A 26,352-nucleotide genomic window follows, 5' to 3' on the forward strand; every position below is an offset into this window, starting at 1 on the left:
CAAACAAAATCTTCAGGCTTGCGTTAAATCATTCTGGATGAAATAGCGAGTTAGCCGAGCCGTTTAACAACACTACCCCTTGTTTGCTAATCGTTATCACTTTTTTAAGTCTTGTATTTATAGTTCAATATGATTATTTAAAAAAATTAATAAAACTTGATACATGCAACTTGTTAGATCAATTAAAAGAGAAATTTGGATATATTTTTAGGAACGTCCCGAGATCGTTTCGAGAAGATTTCGGAATACAGGTTCCGGTTCGGTTCCCTAAATTTACTCGAAGTTCTGTTCCCAGAACGTTCCATTCCATATCTCTCCTTATAATCCGTATTAAAAATTAACATAGTAACAGCTGATATCAGATGGAAATTTCATACAACCTTTTATTTATTTTTTTTAATAAATATTTATATATATTTATCGATTCATAATTATATACAAGGAATAAAGATTATAACTACAAACAATTTGTTTACACCATATCTTTATTTACAAATCACGTATAAAAATATAACCGACCGATATTTTGATATAATAAAAATTACGAAAGAACTTTAATGCTTCCTATGTTTTTTCCTCTTTGTTCTTGAACGCCTTTCGTCGCTACTGATGCCAGATCTATTTCGATATTTTGACGGAAACTTTTCGGTAGTCAAATTTCTCGACTTTTTACGCTTATGTTTACGAGTATGACTGTGACTTGGCTCCCTTTCGTTTTCGCTCGATGATGAGCTATGTTGTGTCTTTTTATATTTGGAGTTCCTAGAAGTGAGATATATATAAAAAATAAAATGAAATCAACTGAAACATTTTCAAAAATCAATCATATGTATTATAGTATATTATATTATGATTTTATTCAAACTACACTCTAACTAACATAACCATTAGTTAAAATTAGAATTTGATATTAAAAATTCATTTTTAATTAATGACATTTAAGTGTCATATTTGTGATAGGTTTCCAATTAAAAAAACAAGATTCGTGATTATGACTTTCCCTTTTTCCTCAAAATGCGCGGAATAATCCTTCAGGGATTCAACCCGAACCTAAACCGTCAAACCGGTACTAACCGCTATTATTTATCGATCCCAAACCGAACCTGAAAAGTAAAAAAATTTGTCGCCCAAACATGAACCGAACCTCTAAAATGCCCGTGAACAGGGGTTAAAGCCCCTCGATATTTTAACCCCTTTAACCCTTTAGGTTCCCTCATAAAATTAATATGTTGCAACACGATATTTAGTAATTTTTTTATTGATTCTAGTATAATATAATATAAAACACACAAAAAAAGTTTTTTAAATTCAAAATGGCGGCTCTCCCTGGTGGTTTCAAATTCATATCATTGACACCTTATGGAAACTTTCGAAACAGTCTCTATTTTTATTTAGACATAGTGGTACGTTGCATGATTTGCACGACCACCTTGTTCTTCTGGGATTTAACTTTGTACTACAGAAGGTACACCTTAGTGAGGTTCCTGCCTGAGGTTGATGAGCTGAGTTTTTTAGTCTAATTTCTGGAAGGATATAAGCTTTATTATTTTTTCTTTGCATTGATATATAATTATTATCATTATGAATATTATAATCCCTATTAACATTTTTACAGTATGCCAATTCGCTAGCAATTATTTGTCTTCGGAATTCTTTCGATGAGAGTTTATTATCTGTAAGAATATTGTATATTATGAATGAATTGATAATCGCCGCATCTATCAGCCAAAAAAATATTGGTAGTCACCATTTTCGCCACTTTCGCGAAATTTCATATAAAGACTTGAAATGGTCAACAGACCCCATATATTTATTATACATCTTTATCATTATTGGACATTTTACGTCAAATACTTCCCCTTTTTTAATTTTTTCTATTCACAGTATCCACTGATCTCGGATCAATATAATTGGGCATTATAAATACGTCACGATTATCTCGCCATTTAATTATACTTATATTATTTTTGTCACTTCTCCAGTCAAACTCACTTCTTTTTAATTTTGTTTCCATATTCTTTATGGGCAAGTATCTCCTATTTTTGTTTAGTGTTCCGGTAGCATATATACCTTTCTTTTTTAAATCGATCAATTTCAATTTGATAAGGTGTATCCGATTCATAATCATCACTATCAATTTGGTAACGTGTATCCGATTCATAATCATCTTCGGAATCAGTGGATGAGTTGTCTAACGAAGAACCTTCAGATGGAATGTCCAGATAATCATCCATATATATAACAAGCTAAAATTATTGCGAAATGAGTTGGCAAAATTTATCAATTATTTAAAAAAATAAATATTAAAAATATTGTTGTTAAGTGGCAGTGGTTAGTTTAATATACCACATTAAAGAGATCAAAATAATATATAAATATTATTTATTTGAGCAAAAATAAATATTAGAAAGATAGATAAAATAGTGAGGAATATATACATTTAAAAATATTTGATAAATATACTTACTTATAATTAAAATTGGAATTTTAAGAAAAATCACCGTAAAAAACGTATTTTGAAATAAAGGCGCGAAAAAAAAAATTAAAAAATAACTCCTCCACAAACATATGAAAAAGAATATCTTTTAATATATATTCGTGGTGGTTTCATTTTATATGATTAACTCCTTTAGAAGATATAAAGGTTAAAAGGTGGTTTTATATTTGCACTACCGCGACCGAAAGGGTTAAAGATTATTAATAATCAATTTTGACTAAAGGGGAGTATCAGTAATTATTGTTTTAGATACAATTTTCCATATCATTTGATGCTGTTAGCTTCTTAGGTTAACCTAAAGAAATGCTCTCAGCCCTTAAATTTGTTCGTCCTTCTTATAAATATGATTTGACAAAAATTAATTCTTATACGGCTCAACATTACTTTTTTAGAGAAAAGTGATGAAAATCCTTATTCCCCCCCAAATAATTCTAATGCGCTTAAACGAGAAAAGGTCGGAACCGGTCCAAACCGAAGATGAACCTCCCACGAAGGCCTCTGATGAAATATTAAGTTAATTTCGAATAACTCTACTCGTAAAGTAATGAAAAGTAATTTATTTCATTATGTGTGAAAAAGAACAATGTAACATTCGATTCGTATTTGAATAGGCCTACAACCCACCGGCTAGTGAGTTGGGTCAAGTAATTAGAATCAATTTTATGTTTTCTTTTCTACCTACAGGTTCGAGGTAGAAAAATTGTGTCTCTTGTTGTTCACTAACTCTGCAAAATATATTTAAAAAAAAGATTGTCTTGCTATCTATTTATTTCAAAAGCTAATGGATTAAAACATCAATCATTATTTATTCCAAAAAAGAGATATGTTACATTAAACTCTAAAAAGTGTAATTCATTTTTTTTAAATGAAATTTCGTAGAGTCAGCTTTTAGAAAAAGCATAGAAAATGCATAACTCCAGAGTAAAAGATCCTTAATAATTTATTTTTTGTCATCCATATGGACTTATATTGGATGCTCATAGTATTAAATTAGAGGCTAAATTCAAGTTATAACTAGCTTTAATTTGGGTAATCTTTAACTTAAAATATTGGTGCCAAATTGTATAGAATCGGTTTTGTAGTAATATCGGAAAATATTGGGTAGGTAAAAAATTTGTGTATATCAATACAAGCCTATTTATTAGTGAACAAAATCTCAAAAAATATTTTCTTCATATTTAAGGAAACAGTTTGGGTAAAGAACAAGATATTTTATAACATCTTTTGTCTGAAAAAACACTTTCTAGATCTATGCCAATCCACTTCAGTATTTCCAATGTAGCAAAAAATTTAAAAATAATATTTGGCCCAATTTCTCTTAAATAAACATTTTTTAATGTTTTTGCCTCTCTTTCAGCTTATATTAATCACTCCATTTACCCACTTTAACTTTAAAATTTTTATTAATTATAAAAACATATAATATATGTACTCCAATTTAAATTCAATGCCATCACACATAATATTTAAAATTAGCTACTATGAGGATAAAATCTTAACAAAATATCATACAAATCTTTCTTATCTTAAAATGTAAGAAATATTACTGCTTTTGGTGGGAAAAGTCATATTTATTTTAAAATATCTTAAGCCTGTTGAACTTTGAAATATTTATATAATAGCTTTTATTAATGTTTATAAATATATTTTTATTATTTTAACTAATATAATAATGATAAAATAAATTATTATCAATTAAAATTTTATTTAAACCTTTTATCTTTTTTTAATTTCTTCTTTAATCTCTTTTTCATTGAATGTTTAAGTCTTTTTAATATATCATCATTATCAATAATTGGATTACTTAATGGAAAAGCTGTTGCTTTAATCATTTTTTTCATTTCTTCAATTTTAATTTCATCTTTATTAGATAAATATTTCTAATAAATTTAATATAATAAAATCACCATCTCTCAATTTCACCAAAGGCGATATAAAATTAGAGACACCATCATCTGAAGATGTGCTACTAACATCAAGGATCATTTCTCTTTTAGGATCAAGTATTATATAATTTCTACATTGAAAAGGAAGATGCCCAACTATATCATATAAAGAAATAATATAATACATAAAATAGGGTACCAAATCCACATTTTTTGCAAGCAGCTCTAATATTTATGTCATTAGGATTTGTTTTCCCAGCAATTTCTAGTTTTATTATAATTAATCAAATTATATAAGCAAACCTTTTAAATTGAATGAATTTTGCATAATTTCTTTATGTGCATACTAATTATAAAATATTAAAAGATAGATTGATATTTATCAATCATTTAAAATCAGCTGTTAACTCAAATATAAAATCATCACTGTCAGTATTGGTGGCTAACAATATTGTTATCAGTATCTATTATTAAATATATTGTTACATATTAGTTATGTCATAAAAAAGATTACTTGAAATTAATTGGTAAGACATTTGTTTAAAATAGCTGCAAAAAAAACACTGCTGCTGATGAAGATAACAAGGTGAAATGCAAAATATATTCTTAATTGCCTTTTTCATTCATTCGATAAATTCAATCTTCAATTTTTATCTAATGTTTTAGATTATTAATTCTCAAATGCTAACAATATCATAAACATAAAAATTATTTATAAACCATCAGATTGATATAAAGATTCGGAAATTAGTAAAGACTAACAAATATCTTATTTTCAAATAAGGATAGAGATCTAAAAAGGCAAGATTTTCATTGTGATTAAATTTGTAAAATTAGAATATTAATGCCTAAAAAATTTGAATTTGGATGAATGTTTGATTAAACTATCTCAAATTATAGCTTTTAAAAACATAATTGATAAATATGTGTCCCTGTCATCTAATAAATATCACTTTTCTTAACTCGGCCTTTCATTATTCTGCTGATACTTACCAAAACCATAAGACCCACAAGAATTCTGAAATAGATAATGAGATACACAAGAAAAAATTGAAATGTATCAGGAGATACATAAAATAGATGTTAAAATGAATACCAAGACTGAGATGATCATTAGAAGAGTTGTGGTTATACTCGATAAAATAGGTCTCATCGATAATAGATTTATCTTTTCAAATTTCATAAATATGATAGAGTTTATCAACACATGTGAAAAGGTGGAGGGTACTGTCATATCTATTTATAATAGGGCAGTTATGAACACTCATGCAGATATTTATGTTATTCTCATTAAGGTATATTATATAAATAACAAATTTGTTTTCATATGTTTTATAAATAAATTTGCATAATATGATTATATGCATATAATTTAAAAAAATATATTAATTTACTACAAATTAAATTTTATAAAATCTTGTCAGATGAGGGGTCATTTGCGATTTCATTATGATAATCCATTGTATTCTACCTATATTTTAAATCAATATTGTATAAAGGAGGGCTATTAAGTTGATTTCTTCTCTATAAATTTTACAAAATATTATTAAGTCCACTATTAACAGGCCTGGCTGTGTTTAAATTTAGTTTTTCTCACTTCTTTTTTAATATAAAATTACATTTTTTCTAAAAAAAATTTGAATTATTTAAGGAAATTATTCACTTAGGCTTTTCTCTTCAATTTAGTTATATATTTTAAACATTCTTTTAGGGGGAGGGGTATGGTGGAAGGTGAACAGTAAAAAAAGTGAATAAATTTATTATAACTTTGTAATAAATTTTGTCAGTTTATTTTATATATAGTTTACAAATCAATATAAATATATCAATTAAGCATACACAATTAAAAAAATATATTTGATTAACAATTAATCCTATGAACCAATTGTCTTTAATTTTAAGGTTAATTGACTTTTTTACAGAAGGTACATAGAGAATTTTTTTTATTGACTTAAAATATTTACAATAAGCACTTTGGGGGGGGGAATGTCACTATTCCTGCACCTTTGATATATCTATAACCACAATTGGCATATCAAAGATATTTGATTTATTTTAACCATGAATTTTATTGAATATTTTTAGGTTACCTCTTTCATTTTTAAATTTTATAGTTCTTTACTTTTTATTAAAAAAAATAAAAAGAAATATTTCTTAAAATAATGAGTTATAGCTCGTCCTGTGCACTGACAAAACTATCGGTGCTCAGCATGATTTCCAAAAATCTTACAGCCAATGTTGCGCCGATTTTTAGCCGGCGTCAACAAAAGCAACATAAATTTCCGTAGTTATAAATTTTTATAACATTTTTTTTTTAAAATTCCTTACTAAATTTTTAAAAAAAAAATAATAAAATAATAAAAAACCTAAACTACAGATATCTCGGCATATTTTGTAATTTTCATTTGAAAATTCATTATAAATCCAAAAATCTATTTCGTGATTTTATAATTTATGATGTATAAAAATTATTTTATTTTAAATTTTTGGGACATAATGATGATCCCCTTGAATTTAATGTCAATCCAATGGTAGAAAAAAATAACTCTTTCACTGGGTGTGTAATATAGTTTCTTTTTCTATATTGATCTGTCCACATATTGAATTTAATTGAGCAAATTTTGACCCTGAGTTAATTTGTTCTTATATATGCACTTTCATTGACAAGTAAACATCATTAAGAGCAGTACGGCTTAGTGTTTGTCCTGTTTGTGGTAAATCAGAACTAGAATTGCTTGATATTTCTAAAATAAGTATTTTGAAAAATTGATAACAAAAAAAATCATAATAATCTTTAATTTATATTTAGACATCAAATCAGGGACAATTTATCAAATAAGAAATGAATTTGTTAAAAAATTATTCTTGGTTGTATGTAAAGATACCCATAAACAGAGATGATTAGATGAATATGCAATTATACAATATTATTTAAATCATTCATGTCTATGTGTAATCATATTGTTGCCACGGCTATAAAATTCAACTATTTTAAACTTCTAGCTAATGCTATTTCAATAGAACAAAAAAGACATAGGGGACCAATTTTTATATAAATTTAATACCTTAAAAAAAATTTTCATTCCTATATTATCAATTGATTGAAAAGGTGATAATAACACAAGTAATAACACATAGTTTCTTGCTAGAAGCCATTTTTTAATGAAGTTTTAGAATTTGTCTAGAATTTTGGTTTGGATATAAAATATTTTTTGCGATTTTGATGAAGTATCTTCTTTAATATTAATGACCAGAAGTCAAGTGTTTTAACAAATTCCCTTGTGCCAATGTTGATTGAAAAGTTTTGAATTTTTATAGCTAGAATATTATTTTACATAATTTAATTTTATAAATTTATTAAAGATTTTGGCTTAATTATGAGAAAATAATATTTTTTTGAAAAAAAGATATATATACTGCGAAAATGGCTTATTTGAATCATCATTGTATCGTCTATAACAAATAACCTTTATCTAAGCAACAATCACAGTAAAAATTTGTCAGAATTTATGGAAATTGTTTTATTATCTCTTTTCAAGCTTAGAAAACCAAAAATTATTTTATACACAAATGATTTTTTAATTTTATTGTTTACCATTATAGTACAAAAATTATTTATAGATTTATTAAGTGTAGATTGCATATCCATTTAAAAAAATATATATGTAAAATTATGGTAAATTTTGGAATTTCACATTTTTGATTGATTGAATTCTAAAATGATGTCAATATAATAAATTATGATTTTAAAATATGTAGATTTAATAAGAATTCATTAAAATCTTGATTGACATTTTAAAAAAAAATTACGACAGTGATGTTGAGGAATTATTAGAAGAAAAAAAAATAGGCATAAAATATGAAAAAAACTTCTCGTCGACGTGATTTTCATAAACGTCGGCGTTTTCGACGTATCCAATAAAATAAGCGGCCGGTCAACAGCCGACCGTTGCACAGGTCTAGTTATAGCTCCTATTGAATCTAAATACTTTTATTTATTGTTAAATCAATTATTGATATAATAATATTTATTTATCTATCCGAAATAAAAAGGAAAATAATTAATTTTTTTTTAAAAAATTAAAATGCCATTTTATCCTTATCGCATCAGAAATTTTACAATATCGGCCCGATCTGATCCGATAAAAATAAAAATATCGAGGAATCCTTGATCTATCATTATATATATTTGATTGATGATATTTGATTTGACACTTCTTTTTGTTAAATTTATATTCAAATATTTTTTTCCCAGTTATTCCTTGAAAAAATATTTAGTTATGAGGAGGAACATGGAATTGAACATTCCAGGAAATAAAACTTTGGAAAAATTATAAAAATTATATTGGAAGGGGAGCTGTGTGTGATTCTGGGAACATTCCAATATCAGGCTGGTTACAAAGCCTTCCAAAAAAAAAATGAAAATTTTAAATTTAATTTTATTGCACATTTTAATAAATAAAATATTTATAATGACTCAATCATTATTATTCGGTTTTTGTAACTTTCCAATTTACTTCGCATAACAATATTATTACTCACTTTAATAAAGAATTATTATACTTAATAATTGATTAAGATTTTTTTTATAAAAAACTTGTTTTAAATCAAATTTATATAAAATAATAGTTTTTGAGTGTCACCGACTTTTTATTGAGAGACGTTTTTCAAAAGTCAAATATTGATTTAGATGTTAATTATTACACCTAGACATATATATATATATATATTTCTTTCTTTCTTTCTTTCTTTCTTTCTTTCTTTCTTTCTTTCTTTCTTTCTTTCTTTCTTTCTTTCTTTCTTTCTTTCTTTCTTTCTTTCTTTCTTTCTTTCTTTCTTTCTTTCTTTCTTTCTTTCTTTCTTTCTTTCTTTCTTTCTTTCTAAGAGAAGAGAAGAGAAGATATATATATGTATATTCTAACAAGGTAACGACACTTTTGTATAATGTAATAATACCACCTTGCAAATGTAAATGATAATCATTTAGAAAGCGTCTTAATTAATGCTTAGATACTAGTGTTGTTGAACTACCCAATTTTTGTTCAACTACGAGATAGCGAAGCCATGTTTTTATTCAAAAATATGCGAATCAATCTTCAAGTTGAGACAAAACTTGTAGGCTTAATTGGATTTTCTTAGGCTAAAAGTCTGACCACAAGCCACAATAGAGATGGTCAATGTTAGGTAATTTAACAGCACTATTAGATACATCGTGACTGATCTTGTATTCTTATAAGGATAAAAAAAAATTGCGTTATTGATATAATAGAATAAGATAATATTAAATATTATATTTTTATGTAGGAACGCATTTTTGGGACTTTTCTAAACATGGAATTGAATGAGGAACGGAACATAATTTTCATGGCTGGAACAGAACAGAAACGCAAAAATGCTTTTGTTCCGAATCCCCGGTAAAATTGCAGAATATTATTTACGATACATAATTATAAAGGGTTTTTCACATTTATAGTAAAAATGCAGGCATGGTCTGACCAATGACATACAATGATACCTAAACTGACGATGCATTCATAATGCAGCATTCGAAAGCGTCGTTGAATGCAAATCAGCTGGACCCGCCATTTTGGTGACCCGTATACTAATTCTCATGTTAAAAACTACTATTTAAATTGATAAATTGCTTCCTTATTATCTCGATGATATCTGGCAACTCTTTAATAAAGCTCGCGTCAAGACTTAGAAATAAATTGGCCTCTCGTTTAAAATTATGGTTAGCCAAAATGGCCTTCCCAGCTGTTTTTCATTGATGTATAATGTCTAGGTTTTGTTATATGTCTAAGTAGCGATGGCGAATATTAAAAATTAACATATACGAAACGGAATTGAAAAAAAAGCTGATTAAAACTCGACTTTCATTAATAAAATAAAAATTAGACTCACAATAATATCAACTCTGTTAAATTATTTAAGGTCTCAATTAGTTCAGTCCACTTTAGCAATTTGTATAAGGATTCATACCGCGTTCGTGGTCAATAATAAAATTAATGTTAGTCGCCTCTAATCAGTTTGTTCGAAAAATTTGAACCGGGTTTCTAAAGGTTCAACTAAACCAATTATATGATTATTATATTGTATCAAAGCAGCTCTTAAATGACTTTTTTTATTTCATTTTTGATTTGAATCAAAATATTCACTATTTAAATTATGTTTTTTTTGCCATTTCATGGTTACCAACTAACGAGGTCATGGTTCGACTAGTGTAAGTCTTGTTTAAATCCATACATTTATTAGAGTTATTTTTTATAACAAAATCAAGCAGAATTCAGAATATTAAACCAAATTATATCTATTTTAATTAAATATTTTCTTAAAGTTTCTAGCTTATCGCTGCAATGTTCCAAATTGCAAACCAATGTCTATACTTCTAGATATGTGTCAGAAAGAGTTTTACCCCAGCGATGGAGAATTGAAATCAATCAAAGACTTGGAATGGAATAAAAAAATCTCTGATGCCAAAGATGAGACTGAACGGCGATTCCTGGAGAAAGATTACCAAGAATATCTGCGTAAGACTCGGGACCGTTTTCTGAATATTATCAAGTTTATTAGCGAGCTTTACAAACATGCCCTCATCAGTGACAAAATATTAAATGATTGCCTCAACAAACTTTCCAAGGATAAAACAACCTTATCCTATGAAGCTCTGTGCAACCTTATACGGTTTTCGGGTAAAGATTACACTGAAAGAAAAGTGGAGGAGGGGAACATAATAGACGAAATATTTTTTCGCTTGCTAGGAAATGATTTGCTTCCTCCCCAAATCCGTTCTATGATCAATGACCTTGTAGAGCTAAAAAATAATAACTGGGTGCCTCCTAAAGATAAAGAAGTTCTCGAGCGGTTTGAATGTAAAACAAGTGACAAGATAGTAGCCCCTGAAAATGAGGAACCTAAACCTCGATCCATTAACAAGATTCTTACAGTCATTAACCCGCCAGAGGACATCAAAATTGTAAACCACATACCTAGCCTCCAAACGCAATACATATCCACTGAACAATTCAAGCTGACCCCAAAATCTGGATGTAAATCAAATAAGGCACGCAAACCTAGAAAGAAAAAGCCTAATTCTACTCCTGATGGCTCCCTGATTGTCTCCGACGTTAATGCCTCCATCACGGCTTTGCCTACCTCTATGGATGCCAACACCACCCCCCAATCAAACATCTTGCATAGCACCCCGCTGAAGCTGCCATCAAACAGTCTACCAATTGCAGAATCAATGCTGAACACAGCCGTTGGCAATGAAAACAGCCATTCTAAATTTCACACGGGGAATGTTTTCTCAGTATCCGCACCCCGAACTCAAGCTCCTTTATACATCTCCAACTGCATTCCGTTAACCGAAACACTGGAAGAGAAAATTAAGCGCCTCAAGGACATGTTTGCTATCATAGAAAAGGATATTACTGATTCACGATGCCAAGCTTCCCAAAGAGATAGGAGCGAGGTAATGTTCTTAAAGAAGTTGGTATCCAAGATGACAATTGAACATGGTATCGATATAGTAGACATTGTAATAGCAAGAGTCCACATCATGGCCCTAGCCATCCATTTCAATTGGGCAACCGCTCTGGCACATGACACATCTTTTATCACGTGTGACCGTCCGGGCACCAATAGCAAAGTAGTGGTCGATTGGCCTTTTTGCGATACCCGTTACTAGGACTGCATTCTTCTACTTTTTTTTGGCTGATGCCATTCCGATTCGATCCTTGACAATCACAACTAGAACTGATTCTAATCGTCGACATTAGGATCCGTACTATACAGATTTTTTACATTTATTTTTTTAATATTTTATATTGTATTCATTATCATAAGGAAACATAAAATGATCATGCTAAAACAAAATTTATATAAATGTCCTATAGATTAGTCATGCGAATTCACTATATCTACTTTTTGTCAAAAATGGCTTTTTTAATATAAATCAATTTTTTTAGAATTATACTATTCTATCTACACACAAAAAAAAATTCGTAATCTATATAAAATTTAAATTTTATATAATTATAACTCTTTCCCTTTAATATTAATTTGTAATTTAGGTTTTATCGCATTTTTAAAATAAATACCGTATAAATTTAAGAAATGAAACTTTCCCTAACCCTGACCCTTGATATTTTGCATTTTTATAAATTAATCTTGTAGCTATACATAAAATAAATTTGAGAAAAGATGTAAAGAATGAGGTTAACATTACCCTAACCCTAAATTTTTTTCTTATAATTATTCTATTCTATCTACACACACACAAGAAAAAATTAGAGTAGCCAATTATAAGGTTAAATATCCTATTGAAAACAATTCTTCTTTCCCTTTAATATTAATTTGTAATTTAGGTTTTATCGCATTTTTAAAATAAATACCGTATAAATTTAAGAAATGAAACTTTCCCTAACCCTGACCCTTGATATTTTGCATTTTTATAAATTAATCTTGTAGCTATACATAAAATAAATTTGAGAAAAGATATGAAGATTGAGTTAACGTAACCCTAACCCTAAATTTTTTTCTTATAATTATACTATTCTATCTACACACAAAAAAAAATTCGAAATCTATATAAAATATAAAGTTAAATTGTAGCCAATTATAAGGTTAAATATCCTATTGAAAACAAGAGAAACTTAATTTTTTTTTAAATTGCCTCTCCCGAAAAATTTTTTTAAAAAAAGTGGAGATGGAATAATCTAATTCTCGGGCGACGATTTAAGCGATAAAAATCTAAGTTAAGTTACTTCTCTTCTGGGATGTTGTTCAGGATGGCAGAAAGGTTTGGATGTCTATTAATGAAATCTCGAAGCTGGCTTAAATTTTTTTGGAAAAATTATTTGATTAGTCATTTTTTAAAATGCAGTCGTTTAACAACACTAATGATATTAATTTGAAACAGTATATATATATATGCAATAAAAATATATCTTAATTAGGGCTATGCCGATCCACAATTTCTTCACCTATCCAATCCGATATTGATATTGATATAAAACCGGCCCGATAACCGATACCGATCCAAATTGATTTTATTTACCACCTAATCCTTAAATCAATGTCTTAAAAAAAAGAAAAAAATAACTTCACAAATGATTATTTTGTTTTTTTTTATCCTTAAAAATTTATTTATAATATGAGTTATGTTATATGGCTGAATGAAGTGTTGTTAAACGTCTCGATTTTTCCGATTTTTAAAACCACTAAACCAAGATTTTAGCCAAAAAATATTATCTCCTGAAAATTTTGATAATAGATGCCCACGCCGGCTTTGGGCAGAAATCTTCAAGCTTGGATAATCTTACTTTTTGGGTGAAATCTTGAGTTAGCCGTTTTAAAAATTGAAGGAATCTAGCTATTTTAACAACACTAGCTTAAGGTGACTCGTTGGACATTTTTAAATTCATTTTCTTGTTTCAGTTCTATTCCCATTCTAAACTAGGAAGGAAGTGAGAACAAGAATAGGAATTAGAAGTGTTTGGAGTGGACTGGGAAGAATTGAACTAAAATAGTTTGGTAAGACAAAAGATGAGTTGGAAGTAGGAGGATCAAGATATTGAGGAAGGCATAAGATGACGTAAATTAAGAACGATGAACTTTACAAATATTGATGCTCAGGAGAACGTCAAAAATGCAAAAGAAAAATCAGAGGGGATACTGGGTAAATCTGAAAAGCGCCATTAAACGGAGAAGGAGAAAATATAACAAAAAATAAATATCAAGTTTTTAGTTAATCTTTTTTAAAAACTTACATACAAGTTTAGAAAATCCTATTTTTATTCATATGAAAATAAAAGATATTTATTTAAATATTAATCCCAATTTTTTTAAGGAAAAAGAGTTATTTTATAATAAGCTGTTTCCTTTATCAGATTTGAATTTTTTTTAACCAGTTGTTATTTCTCTATAGTATAGTTTAATAATTCGAAATATTATTTATATATTATAGATTAGCGTAAGAAAGGATGTTGCTTACTTCATCATCTGATTCTGAATTAACGTTACCATGACCCATATATAATTAAAACTTTACAGTGATATCCTATATTCTTATCCTCACCAAATATAAAGTGTATCTAAAAAGTATAATATCTATTTCAAAATCTTCAAGGTCTAATTTAATATATTATATTTATTTTCATTTTTTTTAGATGATAATGGCTATTTAAAATATACAGCCCGACCTGGGTATCTTTAAAATTTTTAGGCACGGCCCTGGTGTATTTAAAAAAAAATTAAAATATGGCCTGACCCCTGTACCTGTATCAAAATATATTTTCTTATGAAAAGGATCATTTGAAGATTGGATCCATATCATGAGAAGATGCAAACATATTCAAAACTCTGTGGGTAACAATTCTTCAAGGAGGGCTTTGTGGCTTCCATTGTTAATAAAAAAAAACATTTAAGGAAAGATACATTCCCACAATCTAATAATTATTTGCATTTTATATGATTACTAGCTGATGTCCCACAAGAATGATAAGAAATTATTAGTATTCTCCTTAATTTGAAGATGGATAAATCAGAAATAAGCCTATAGGAAGTGTGAATCAGAAATTTACCTTATTTTGATGAATTTTTATTTCAAAATTATTAATCTATAATATGTTAATGAAGTGTATAAATACTTATTGCATTTAATATGAACAAATATTTGAAACATGTTTGAATTTTAATTGTATTAATTTCCTTATTTTTTGTTAATTATTATTATTATTTATGTACAATATAAAATTTTATCTTGCTGGATTCGGGTTTTGTATATTGTTATCATGGAAACAGATTTTGGATTTATTAAAAAATGAGTCTTTTAAAATTTGTTTCCAAGAAATTGAAAACCAATTATTATTGGAATAGCACCACATGTTCCATCAACAAGATACCATTTAGATGTAAGATAATGGATGAGATAACGAATACCAAGGTAAAATAAAAAAGGATGCGTGCCCTCTGTTGGATCTTTTCGTCAGAATCTATGTTATGACATGTAGGCTGAATAAAGAACTTTTAATGTTTATGTTTCTAGGAATTTTGAATAATCAGGAAATTTGGGATAATAACAATTTATGAAATGTTTACGAAATTTGCTATTGAAAACATTTTTAAAGTATATTTTGATAGTAGCCATGTTAGGATGAGAATTTTGGATATCATACAAATGCTTCTCTCTTAACACCAAATCCCAATTGATACGTATACATAATAAGTTAAGACCCTAGGTTTTGACCCGTGTCAATTATTTTTGCTAATAATCTTCTAAATAGCCCATTGCAATGGGGTGGATACCACCAGAGTGTTTGTGAGATAATCAGGTTTGCCCTCATAATGAATCTATGATGGCAGATCTTTTTTTAAAAGAGTATTTAAGAAGGTATTAAAAGCATTTAAATGATTCTTTGAAATGAGTGTAGATTTTATAGAGGGCAAAAACCATTGCGTTTGGATGTGGAAAATAGAATTGATAAATATCATAACTCACAAATCTATTTTTTTATTCCATATTTTCCATAATATTTTTGGCCTTTTCTAGAAATCTTGGAAGAATGGATCAGGATAATGTCTCATTTGATTATTCTGATCAGAGTTGTTAAAGTATCCAGATATAAAAATGTGATATTTGTATCTAGATAGATTTTTTTTAAAGTATCTGATTTGTATCTATATATTATTTTAGGTATCTGTATCTGTTTTAGATACTTTAAGATACATTTTGATATACTTTTGCTTTTTTATATTATAAATAAAAATAATTGATTGCAAAATTTATTTTATTTCATTATGAGCATATAACTTAAATATATATATATTAAAAAATATTAAGACCACTATAATAAAAAATTATATATTTATATGTAAACACTAATTAAATCGAATTAATCAATAAATCAGACAAATTTTGATATTAATTTTGTTTTTATTATATTGATTTTAAAAATTTTTAGATTAATATTGATGAAGTAGAAGAAATAATAATCAATGAAGCATTCTTCCATGGCTAATTTATAATTCATCCAATCGTCACATAAAGGTAAAATTTATCTCCATAAGAAGAAAATTCTGATTCCCCGTTATTCTTGACGGGTTATCAGCTGGTATTCACTAATAAAGGAATGTACATTAATTGCTTATATTTCCTTTTATCTCACGATAGCATGGTAGACAGTTTAAAATCCTTTAATTATATTTATATTAAAAAATAATTGTAATTACTTTTTAAATTTCGATAATATTAAATCCGCAAGTTGGCGCATTATTATTTTAAATTTATTATTTTTGTTTCAAGATATTTTATATGTCAATATTATTTACTTTTAAAAGGTAAGCTAGATTTTCATATTATTATCAATCAATCAAAAATATCGAACAAATTACCATATCAATGATCACATTTTAATGGTTAAAGAGTTAGATAGATTAATTTTTTAAAATTAATTTTTGCCTACTCGCTATCAATATTTTTTTCTAAATAGCACTTTCTTTTTTAATTGACATTACCATTTATATAGATTAAATTACAATATTACCATACAATAATATCACTCTAATAAATAACATGTCACTCAAAAAATTTTTATCGGAAATATTAATTTGTAATAAAAGATAATATTATACCTATAACATAAAAACGTATAGAGATTACCCATTAGGGGGAAAAATATAATGTTCACACTGTAATTTATTTTACGTAAATTAATTGTTTTATTTAATTTTGTCATATTGGATATTTAGTAGGATATGTTTATAGTTGTTTAGCACAAAAGGATAAGACAACCCTTACTACCAATATATTGAAATTTTTTTGAGAATATTCTTTAAGATAAGGGATATTGCGGTAATATTATAAATGGCGTTATATTTTATTTGTAAATGATATGTTGTGGTTTTGCGACAATTTAAAATAATGTGTAAAAAAGAGATTCGGTGAATTTAATATCAATAATTTATAAAATTAAAGATTGGAGAGGGTCGGAGGGGGATATGTGCATTAGTTTTAATTTTGATTTCGAAAGGAGAAACACTTCGATTTACTATTCTGAGATGTAATAATTTGGTATTAACGTGGATTAGTATCTGATGAGAATTTGTTGGCGGGTTTAACCTTTCGTGTATAACTTTTTCTACAAATTTAGTGAAATAATATTTTTAAAGATACAAAAAGATAAGATATAAGGACAAGGGAGGGGATTATAATGAGGTGTCGATTTGTAGGTATAGACATACACCCCATGTTGGTGGATGATATTGAAATAATTGTTTGAGTTAAGTTTATGGTTAAATGAATATCGAAGATATTGGAATAATTGTTGTGTTATATCATAAGTTTATCGTTAAAGAAATATAATTTGATTGCTCATATTTACATCAATGAGATTTCGTTAACAGATGTTCAAACCTTTTGTGCCATCTGCGAGAAAAATCTTCATGCTTGCATAATATTTGTATGTATAAAATTTTGAGTTTACCGTTTTTAAAAACAGGCTCAAAACGAGCCTTTGACAACACTAATATCACCGTATTTTTTAAAGGTAAATATACATGTAAAAATAAATTATCCTCTAAACCTGTATCTATATGTTTCATTAATTTATTAAATTGCTTTTTCTCTACAATGATCGCGCAGATCTTCAATCTTTTCTCCCAAAGATTTTATCGCGTAATGAAAAAACAAGTCCCCCCTTGCCAAAAATTCTAGTTACGATATTTTCCCTTTGTCCTTTCGAATCCCTTTTTATCCTCTAAAGAATAAGTTTGGATTCTTTTTCATATGATAGGTATACATAATATATGTGAAGAATCATTAAAATTCTTCCTTAACGATGCTATTAGGACCTAACTCCTCATCGCTGCTGAATATGAGATTTTTAGCATTTATTTATATTTTTTTTTTGAATACGCCCTCCAAGTGAGATAAGAAAATGTTAATAGTTTCATAATCAGAGCTGCCATGTAAAAAAGATAGGACCAAAGAATATAGGATGATCCGGTGAATATTTCGATATGAGCACTTGACTCTTGAAAACTGTTGTAGTCACAAACAAGGGACTTAAATTTATAGGTTTGATAATACTAGGAAAATCTTGAGAAAAAATATATTTGAAATTATCTACCATTAAGCTAGAATAGTCTATTTTTTTTCATTATTGGTTATGAATATTTTTTTGGTAATTCATTAATAAGGTCAAATTTTGCAAATTAACCAGAATCATTTTTATGGAATTCGTTAAATCGTATATAACGAATTTGTTTGATATCCCTGGGAGTATAATAATTTTCTTTGTTGTCTATTAAATCTTGGTACACTTTTGGAGGCTGATGCACCACCTTATCCTTAATGAGTCACATTATACTTACTGGGGTACGATATAAACTCCTAGGTAGTTTCTGTTACATGTGGAATCAACCCTGGATATGTTCCTATATATTTAACTATAAATATACGTTGAATAAGATGAACTAATCTGTTTAAAGATACTTATCTAAGAGAGCATATTCTTCTTTTATACGTTTCACAATTTTTCAATTTTGTGTAATAACGAATACCAAATCCTCAAGATTTGATTGCAGTTTTGCTGCAATAAATATTGGATTATATGTTTTATTGTGGACTTGCTAAATAAGCCATGCTTAATAACCAAAGGTCTGCTGCTAGATTGTTATTTATACTATAGTAATTTATTGTTAAAACTGTGGATGTACCAATGCACCCACCATAATCGTCGCTCTACATCAATTTTTAATCTTTATCTTTCAGAATCATATTGTCTTTATTACTTATAGTAAATATTACTTTGTTTTCAATACCCGTTGGTATTGATTCTAAAATATTTATGGGTTTCGATAACATACATACAATATCTGTTTCTTGAAACTGATGGATGAAAAAATAGAAGTTGCTGTTAACAATTGATGATAAAGTAGTAATAGTTGGAGAATAATTGTTAACTGAAGATAGGAATATGAATGGTGAATTATTAATAATAGATGGCGTCAAAACGAATGATAAATAAGCTATACTAGATGAGGAATTGATTAGAGGCTGAAAAATATGTGGAGAATTTTGTCTCCTGATTATGAAATAGGTGATTAATGACTAATACTAGACAGGGATTTGATTGAAGGTGAGATAGATGGAGAATCAATGTCAACTGAAATTGGAGATTCGAATAGCAAATCATCATTAATAGATAAAATAGTTGGTAAATAGCTAATAATAGGAGTCGATTGGAGGTGGAAAATAGGAATTATTCTCAACTAATGGAAATATGAATGGTGCACCCTCAATTCTAGGTGACAAATGACTAATAATATACGAAGGACTCGATGGTAATGATTTTAAGTAACAAGAAATGATTTGGTATAAAATTTGACAATTTATCAGATCAATTTAAACTCTACCACATATAAATTAAGTCAATTGAACAAATTCTTCTTACGGCCAGCCCATATACTGGTGTGGTAATGGCTCTATACATCCATGATTAGAAGGCGGGCAGTATGATCGAAATGCTTTTCCTAAAGCTGCACTTGAGACGTCATTTATACCCAACCATGCATCATTTAAAAATTGATTGCAATTAGTAGTCGATAATCGTTGATCACCTATTGGCTTTTTCTAATGTATAATTTTTCATCTAAATCATAATACTTTCTATTAATATTTATTTCTATTGCTGTCAGGAATCTCATGTAGAGATGTTCTTCCTAATGACCAAAAATCGACAGAGAGCTAGCAAAAAAGAGTCGGCATCTTCTAATAACTTTTCTAGGCAAATAATCTTCTAAAGGATGTCCATGAAATGAATTTAATAATCTCTGAGAAATAAGGTGATCCTCCCAAACTAAAAAATTATTATTACATAATAAGGTAATATAATGATAATGTAATAATAATAAGGCATAAATCACTTTACTACTGAATTAACTGAAGTATTTTTTTGCAATCTTCGCAATGAGGGGTTTGGTTTCATATCTATCTTTTCCAACATTGTCTTTTAAATTTAATTAATGAAATTATATCAATTTACTCATTTACTATGACACTGTTAGATCAATAGAGATATATAATATTAAAATTTTTATTTATTTATTTAAATAGTCACTGGTATATTATTTGTTGCATTTTTGCGTTACAAAAAAAATGCATTATGCAATTCGGAAACAAAAATAATGTTTTATTATAATTATCAAGTTATTATTTTGATCCCCGTCTATGTAAATGAGAAAAAAAACGCGCTATAATTGTAGATTTTTTTTTCATACTTTAAGAGTTTTAACAAGTGGGATGTAGAACTTTTTATTTTTCGCTTGGGAGACTATGTAAATGTTGATTAAAGGAAAAGGATATATAATGGAGAAATTATGATGCGAAAAATGATTATTTTTTTGTTAACTTAAGTTTTAATTTTTTTGTTAACTTAAATTTTAATTTTTTTACTTTTATTTTTCTTATATTAACTTTAATATATCTTTTATTTTGATTATGTTTGTCACTTTTTATTAAATTATATTTTATTATTATTTAATAAAGGATTCAACTATAATTTTAGTATATATTTCTTTTTATATTTAAATTTTGATTCCCAATCCAAAACTTTTGATTGTTACATTATTGAATATCATAATGACACAAAATAATTACATCGTAATATTAATAATATGCTTTACCGGCAAAGAATGACTTTGTTTTAAATATTATAAATAGCCCTCCACCATGCGTGTTATTGTAATTAATTTTTATTAAAATAAACCTTTTAAATGTTTTTAGAGAATAAATTCTTATTTAATAACTTTTCTAAATTCATTTAAACGCCAATTTGCGTATTTAATATTATCTAAATTTTATAATGTGATTATAATAATAATTTTTTAGTATAATTATAATTAAAGGATTTAAACTATTTAATTATGAGATAAAAGGAAATACAAAAATTAATGTACATCCCTTTATTGTTGAATGTAATAATTTAATATTTCTAAGTTATTTATATCATCAGAAACTGAATCTCACTCCAATTCATAGAAAACGTATCAAAAATTTAATTTTTTTTCTTACTTATATATATTGTATAATTGAATCCTTAACAAACATTATACTAAGCACAATTAAACTATATTAATTATATAATATTTGTAAAATCATTAAATCATTTTATTTCTTTTAAGTTAAAGTCAATTCACATTCTTCAATCTTAATTTTGCAAACATATTTGAGCATAATTATAATTTTTTTTCTATATTTTATATGTATCTATCATTTTTTCAAATAAAATTTATTGTACATTTTCAATTTCGTGTTCAAATATTCGTTTTAATGGTGTTAAAAAAAAATTTCTTAACCACCCTTCCAAAATTTTTTGTCTGTCCCCAGTCCTCCCCACTTAATGGATGAACCTATCGGGCCTGATATATTTATATACTCAAATTATATGTTATTGCCAAAATAATATAAGGTTTACTAGTATTTTGCGATAATTTTTTTTACCCCCCAAAAAAGTTTCAATTTCATTCATATTTTCTCATTGGAATTCGTTGATGTTAATTTATAAGACGGTTTTTTCAAATGAGTAAAAAGCTGGTCTTTTAAATTGTCTTGTAATATTATGTCAAGATCTACAGACGATGGAGAATAGGGACAGCTTATTCAAAATTAACAATATTTTATATCATATATACATTTATATATTTGCTTGAAATGTTATATTTCCTTAAAAAATTCCCATGGAACGGCTTTAAGTTATCATTTTTTTTAAAGGTGAAGAACATAGCATTATGTGTGGAATTGGGTTAAATCAAATAACGATAAAAGGAGAGAAAAATAAAACAAGTACTTTTTAAATATTTTTTTTGAACATTATCATTATAAAATAGAAATTCCATTCTTCGTTAGAGGGATTATAATATTTAATTCCCAGTTAATTCACATTATGCAGGAATATGCAAAGAGGTGAAAGAGTGAGGCATTGCCTGCGTGATTCACTTTTCCTTGGTAATTTGGATTTTCTATCAATTTTTTTGGCTAAATTATATTCCACATAATTAGAAACTTAATTTTAATAAGGGGTGTTTTAAAGTGCGGCATCATATTTTTTATACAAGATTTAATACAATCAACTAGCAGCCAATAAGGCAAGATAACGGTATTTTTTTTCTTTTTTGGTACTAGAAATGATTTTCAAAGACTCATTCGAGATGTGTCGTAATCAATTTTTAGTTATATAATGAATACAAATAGAGAATTCAATTCTGTATCAGAAAATTTCTACGAACCCTTTCCACGTGTAAAATTGCAATGGGAATGATGTTATATATGAGTTTGAACGGCCTCCGAGGTTACCATCATCCTATCATCCTAGCGCTGGCCAAGAAATCGTTATCATCTGACCCACGAGTTCAGCTGGCCTTTTTTGGTTTATTGGACAAGTATCCTATCACCCGGCTGTCCAAGCCTGTCGTTGACTAAGGTGGCATTTCTCAGCTCAGAAATTTATCGTATCATATGTCTAAAGCCATACACCATCGAAGAAAAACCCGAAATTTTTTAGCTCCTTCCCAGGATTGAACCTGGGACCTTCGGTTCTACAAGCCTTCATCAGACACCACTGCACCACCCCGGCGATAAAATGATGTTATACATATTTTGTCAAATTCTTCCTATTGTAACGGGCACATTGTAGAAATTTTTTGTTTTGTTTAGAATGTGATATATGGCGGAAAATCCATCCTTTTTGATTCCCAAAATCTTATTAATTTGGCTGGCTGCCATAATGAATAAAGGTTGGAATTTGATTCTATAAAATCTTAAATCAATTAGATAAACCGTTTTCCTCTTAGAAAAAAAAAAGGTTACCGCTTATATTTTTCGCAAATTTTTAAATTTAAGAACAATTACGAAATATTTTATTATATTAATAAATGAGCCAAAATTCGAAAATCAAATACTTATATACATTTTAACCAACAACATTTTACTGAAGATACAATTTTTGTAACTTCTTCTAAAAGTACTATAATCTTCAAAATAAAACATTTTATTTTTTTTTGATCTCATTTAACACGACATATTAATTTACAAAAATCATATGACGAATTAATTCAAACTCTCTCTAACACCCATAAAACGGACGTCATAGCCGTCTCCTCGTCGCAATTAAGCCCATTCGATAATTTACAACCGTCGAATTCGTCCAAAACTTTCCAATTAGCCGTTAGATGTTGCAACCGATCGTGACCGTAAATTCGATGAGCATTCCACACCAAACTTGACCTATTACGATTGAACGGAACGTTGAGGAATAAAAGAGATCCCGGATTCATCACGCACCAGATCTGAGCCATGGCCTCCAAGTCTCCGTACGGATTTAAGGAATCGCCGTATCTCCCGAGTCCCGAGTGCTCAATCGACGAAAACGATATCGCGAAATCGAACCCGGGTTGTGGCCTCCCTTTTTCCTTAACTTCCCCATACTCACGCGTCGTAAATTCCGACGGATGACGCGCTCCGTATAATGGTACGCCTATCGACCGTTTATACCAGATGTCGTACAGCTCGCGTTGCGTCAACGTTTCGATCTCGTCGAACAGAGAAATGGTTATCCGGTAATCGAACATGTACATTTTGAATGCTCCGTTCAATAACGCTAACGTCGAGATCCAAGGATCACTGCTGCCAAAATCGAGTCCCACTTTATCTCGCACGGCGTGAGAATATTTGGTCAAAGCCATTTGCAAGATGTCTTCCTCGATTACTCCGTACGTCGACATTCGAATTCTCAGCGCACGCGCCGTTATTCTAATGTGTATTTCCTTTTCCGTAATAGGCATCGGCCTCGTTTTGCCCATGTAATTGTCCAAATAATAATATATCTTCTTCTCCAGGGGCATCCGGCCAAACATGGTGAAATGGTCGTACATCTCGGCGGGGGGTAGTTTAGGTGGCGGCCATTCCTTTTTGTCCGCGGTGGTCAATTTTTTCATCATCAAAGGGCAATCAACATCCTTTTCCACGAAAGGCCAAAATTTTGCGGGACGCCCCGGAATATTTATATCGCAAACTTCGCCGCACACCCCTGGGTCGGTATAATTGACGCGTTCGTACTTGATTTTGGACCCATTTAAACGAATTGGAGTGCCATGTTCCAATCGATTTAGATCGTCAACGCCGAATGATTCATTACCGTGGTCCGCGTCGTGCAAGATTTTGAAGTTTTTTCTCGGTAAATTTGCCGGATTAACCGGAATATACACCGAATGTGATTCAAACCATTTGACTATTCCTACGAACGAGGTAACTGACAGAAAGATCAAAACGACGATTTTACACAAATGTTTACGGGAACGCGACAATTTGTTGGTCGAAAAAATAGGCATAATACGAGTTCAGTGAAATGATTTTTTTTAAGGAATACAATCATAAAAGTCATATAAAATTGCTACACAATGAATGAACCGATTATTATTCATATTGCCTACACCCTGTAAAAAAAAAAAAAATAATTTATTTTATTTTTTTTATGATTTTAAACAAAGGCAACCTATAACATATTATTCAATACAATATGACCTTAGAGTTCCACTAGATAAATAAAAATTTAAATTTTCAACTACAAAGGTTGAAAAACAAATTTCATTTGGCAGGGCACGCCATTTTTTTTTTGCTAAACGGATGGGTAACCCCAAGAAATTAACTATATATTATAATTTAATTTTCTAAGTTCATTCTAAATTAAAAAACATATTTTGATAAACATCCCTTTTCACTCCATATCTTTGTTTAAATAATAATTTGAATTTGACTTCTCCCCACCCCCCTTCCTCTACATCCCTTAAGTAAAATATTAGATAAGCCATTGTGATATAAATTTTTGGGGGGTAAAGGGAAAAAGAAGCAAACACTTCATATCAAAATCTACTACATTTCATTTCAAAATCCTTTATAATTGAAAAATCATAATTTCATAACCAAATTTATTAAGGAAGAAAGAATGAAAAAGGTCATATGACGAGGAACTTACAAAGAGATTACAAATTATGGTATAGAAGTTTATTAAATGAATTTTTAAAATGAATTAAAGTTATTTATAATAAAATGGCATTTTTCGAGGCAAATAAAAAATATATACATCATATAAAAGAAAATAGAAAAAGAAATGTGTATGTCCTAAATCTTTTTCTTTTTTATAAAAAAAAAAGAAATTCACAAAGTTTCAAAATTTTTTAAAATTTATATTTATATAATTTTTATAGAAATTGTTTTTTGGACACGTTTTTGATTTTTATATTCAAAAATAAGCTTATTTATTTTCAACTATATTAAGGTTTGTGATAGATTTGCGAATTTAATTTTATGATATTTTGGATGCAGCAGCCATTATATGAAAGGGAAAAAAAAATATTTTTAAAAAATGGAAGATAATCAAGAAAATAGTAAAGAAAGAAAGAAAATTTGCCTAGGGAATATATATTTTATTCTTCAAAATTTAACGAATAGAATATAAAATTTAGCTCAACATTTTACCCTTATAAAAATTAAAATCTCTTTTTTTTTAAAAAAAATCTTTTATAAGTTTCTATTATACAAAAATGTTTAAAAGTTTTTTATGTTTCCTAAAAAGATTGTAAACTATTACAATGTCATAAGCTTCTTTACACTTTCTCTTCTCTTCTCTTCTCTTCTCTCTCTTCTCTTCTCTCTCTTCTCTCTCTTCTTCTTTCTCTCTTTCTCTCTTCTTTCTCTTTCTTCTTCTTCTCTTCTCTTTCTTCTCTTCTCTTCTTCTTCTTCTTCTTCTTCTTCTTCTCTTCTCTTCATTCTTTCTTCTTCTCTGAAGTAGTATATTAAATTAAATTTACAAAAAAAAAAAATTTATAACCCAATTTCTTTAAAAAAAATTAAGTGTTAGCAAAATAAAACAAATAATTGCTTATGATAAACAAACTCGGGTTTGTGGC

At 28.1% G+C, this 26,352-nt stretch overlaps 3 protein-coding genes across 8 annotated transcripts; 1 reads left to right on the top strand and 2 right to left on the bottom strand.

The window, feature by feature from the left end:
• Positions 1-451: 451 nt before the first annotated feature.
• Positions 452-4,766, bottom strand: LOC135928395 (protein SREK1IP1-like). Its single transcript, XM_065464849.1, has 5 exons — positions 4,687-4,766; positions 4,583-4,648; positions 4,405-4,539; positions 4,211-4,358; positions 452-762 (listed from the first exon to the last, which is right to left on the bottom strand). The coding sequence occupies exons 1-5, from the start codon at positions 4,709-4,711 to the stop codon at positions 555-557; spliced, it is 582 nt and encodes a 193-aa protein (XP_065320921.1). The 5' UTR covers positions 4,712-4,766; the 3' UTR covers positions 452-554.
• A 689-nt stretch (positions 4,767-5,455) lies between these two features.
• On the top strand, positions 5,456-12,287 carry LOC135927909 (eukaryotic translation initiation factor 4 gamma 3-like). Of its 6 annotated transcripts, none has more exons than XM_065464166.1 (4): positions 5,537-5,678; positions 9,688-9,797; positions 9,839-9,980; positions 10,721-12,287. In XM_065464166.1, exon 4 carries the CDS (start codon positions 10,760-10,762, stop codon positions 12,071-12,073), a length of 1,314 nt encoding a protein of 437 aa, XP_065320238.1. In that variant the 5' UTR covers positions 5,537-5,678; positions 9,688-9,797; positions 9,839-9,980; positions 10,721-10,759; the 3' UTR covers positions 12,074-12,287. The 6 variants fall into 6 exon arrangements, 5 of the variants coding, with proteins under 5 accessions (XP_065320237.1, XP_065320238.1, XP_065320239.1 ...); XM_065464168.1 differs by lacking the exon at positions 5,537-5,678 and adding an exon at positions 9,551-9,567; XM_065464167.1 differs by lacking the exon at positions 9,839-9,980.
• An 11,212-nt stretch (positions 12,288-23,499) lies between these two features.
• On the bottom strand, positions 23,500-24,774 carry LOC135928861 (uncharacterized). The gene has a single exon (XM_065465325.1). It carries the CDS (start codon positions 24,772-24,774, stop codon positions 23,500-23,502), a length of 1,275 nt encoding a protein of 424 aa, XP_065321397.1.
• Positions 24,775-26,352: the final 1,578 nt, after the last annotated feature.

Source organism: Gordionus sp. m RMFG-2023, chromosome 4 (genome assembly GCF_954871325.1).
Source record: "Gordionus sp. m RMFG-2023 chromosome 4, tfGorSpeb1-WG-v2, whole genome shotgun sequence".
NCBI classification, from domain to species: Eukaryota; Metazoa; Nematomorpha; class Gordioida; order Chordodea; family Parachordodidae; genus Gordionus; species Gordionus sp. m RMFG-2023.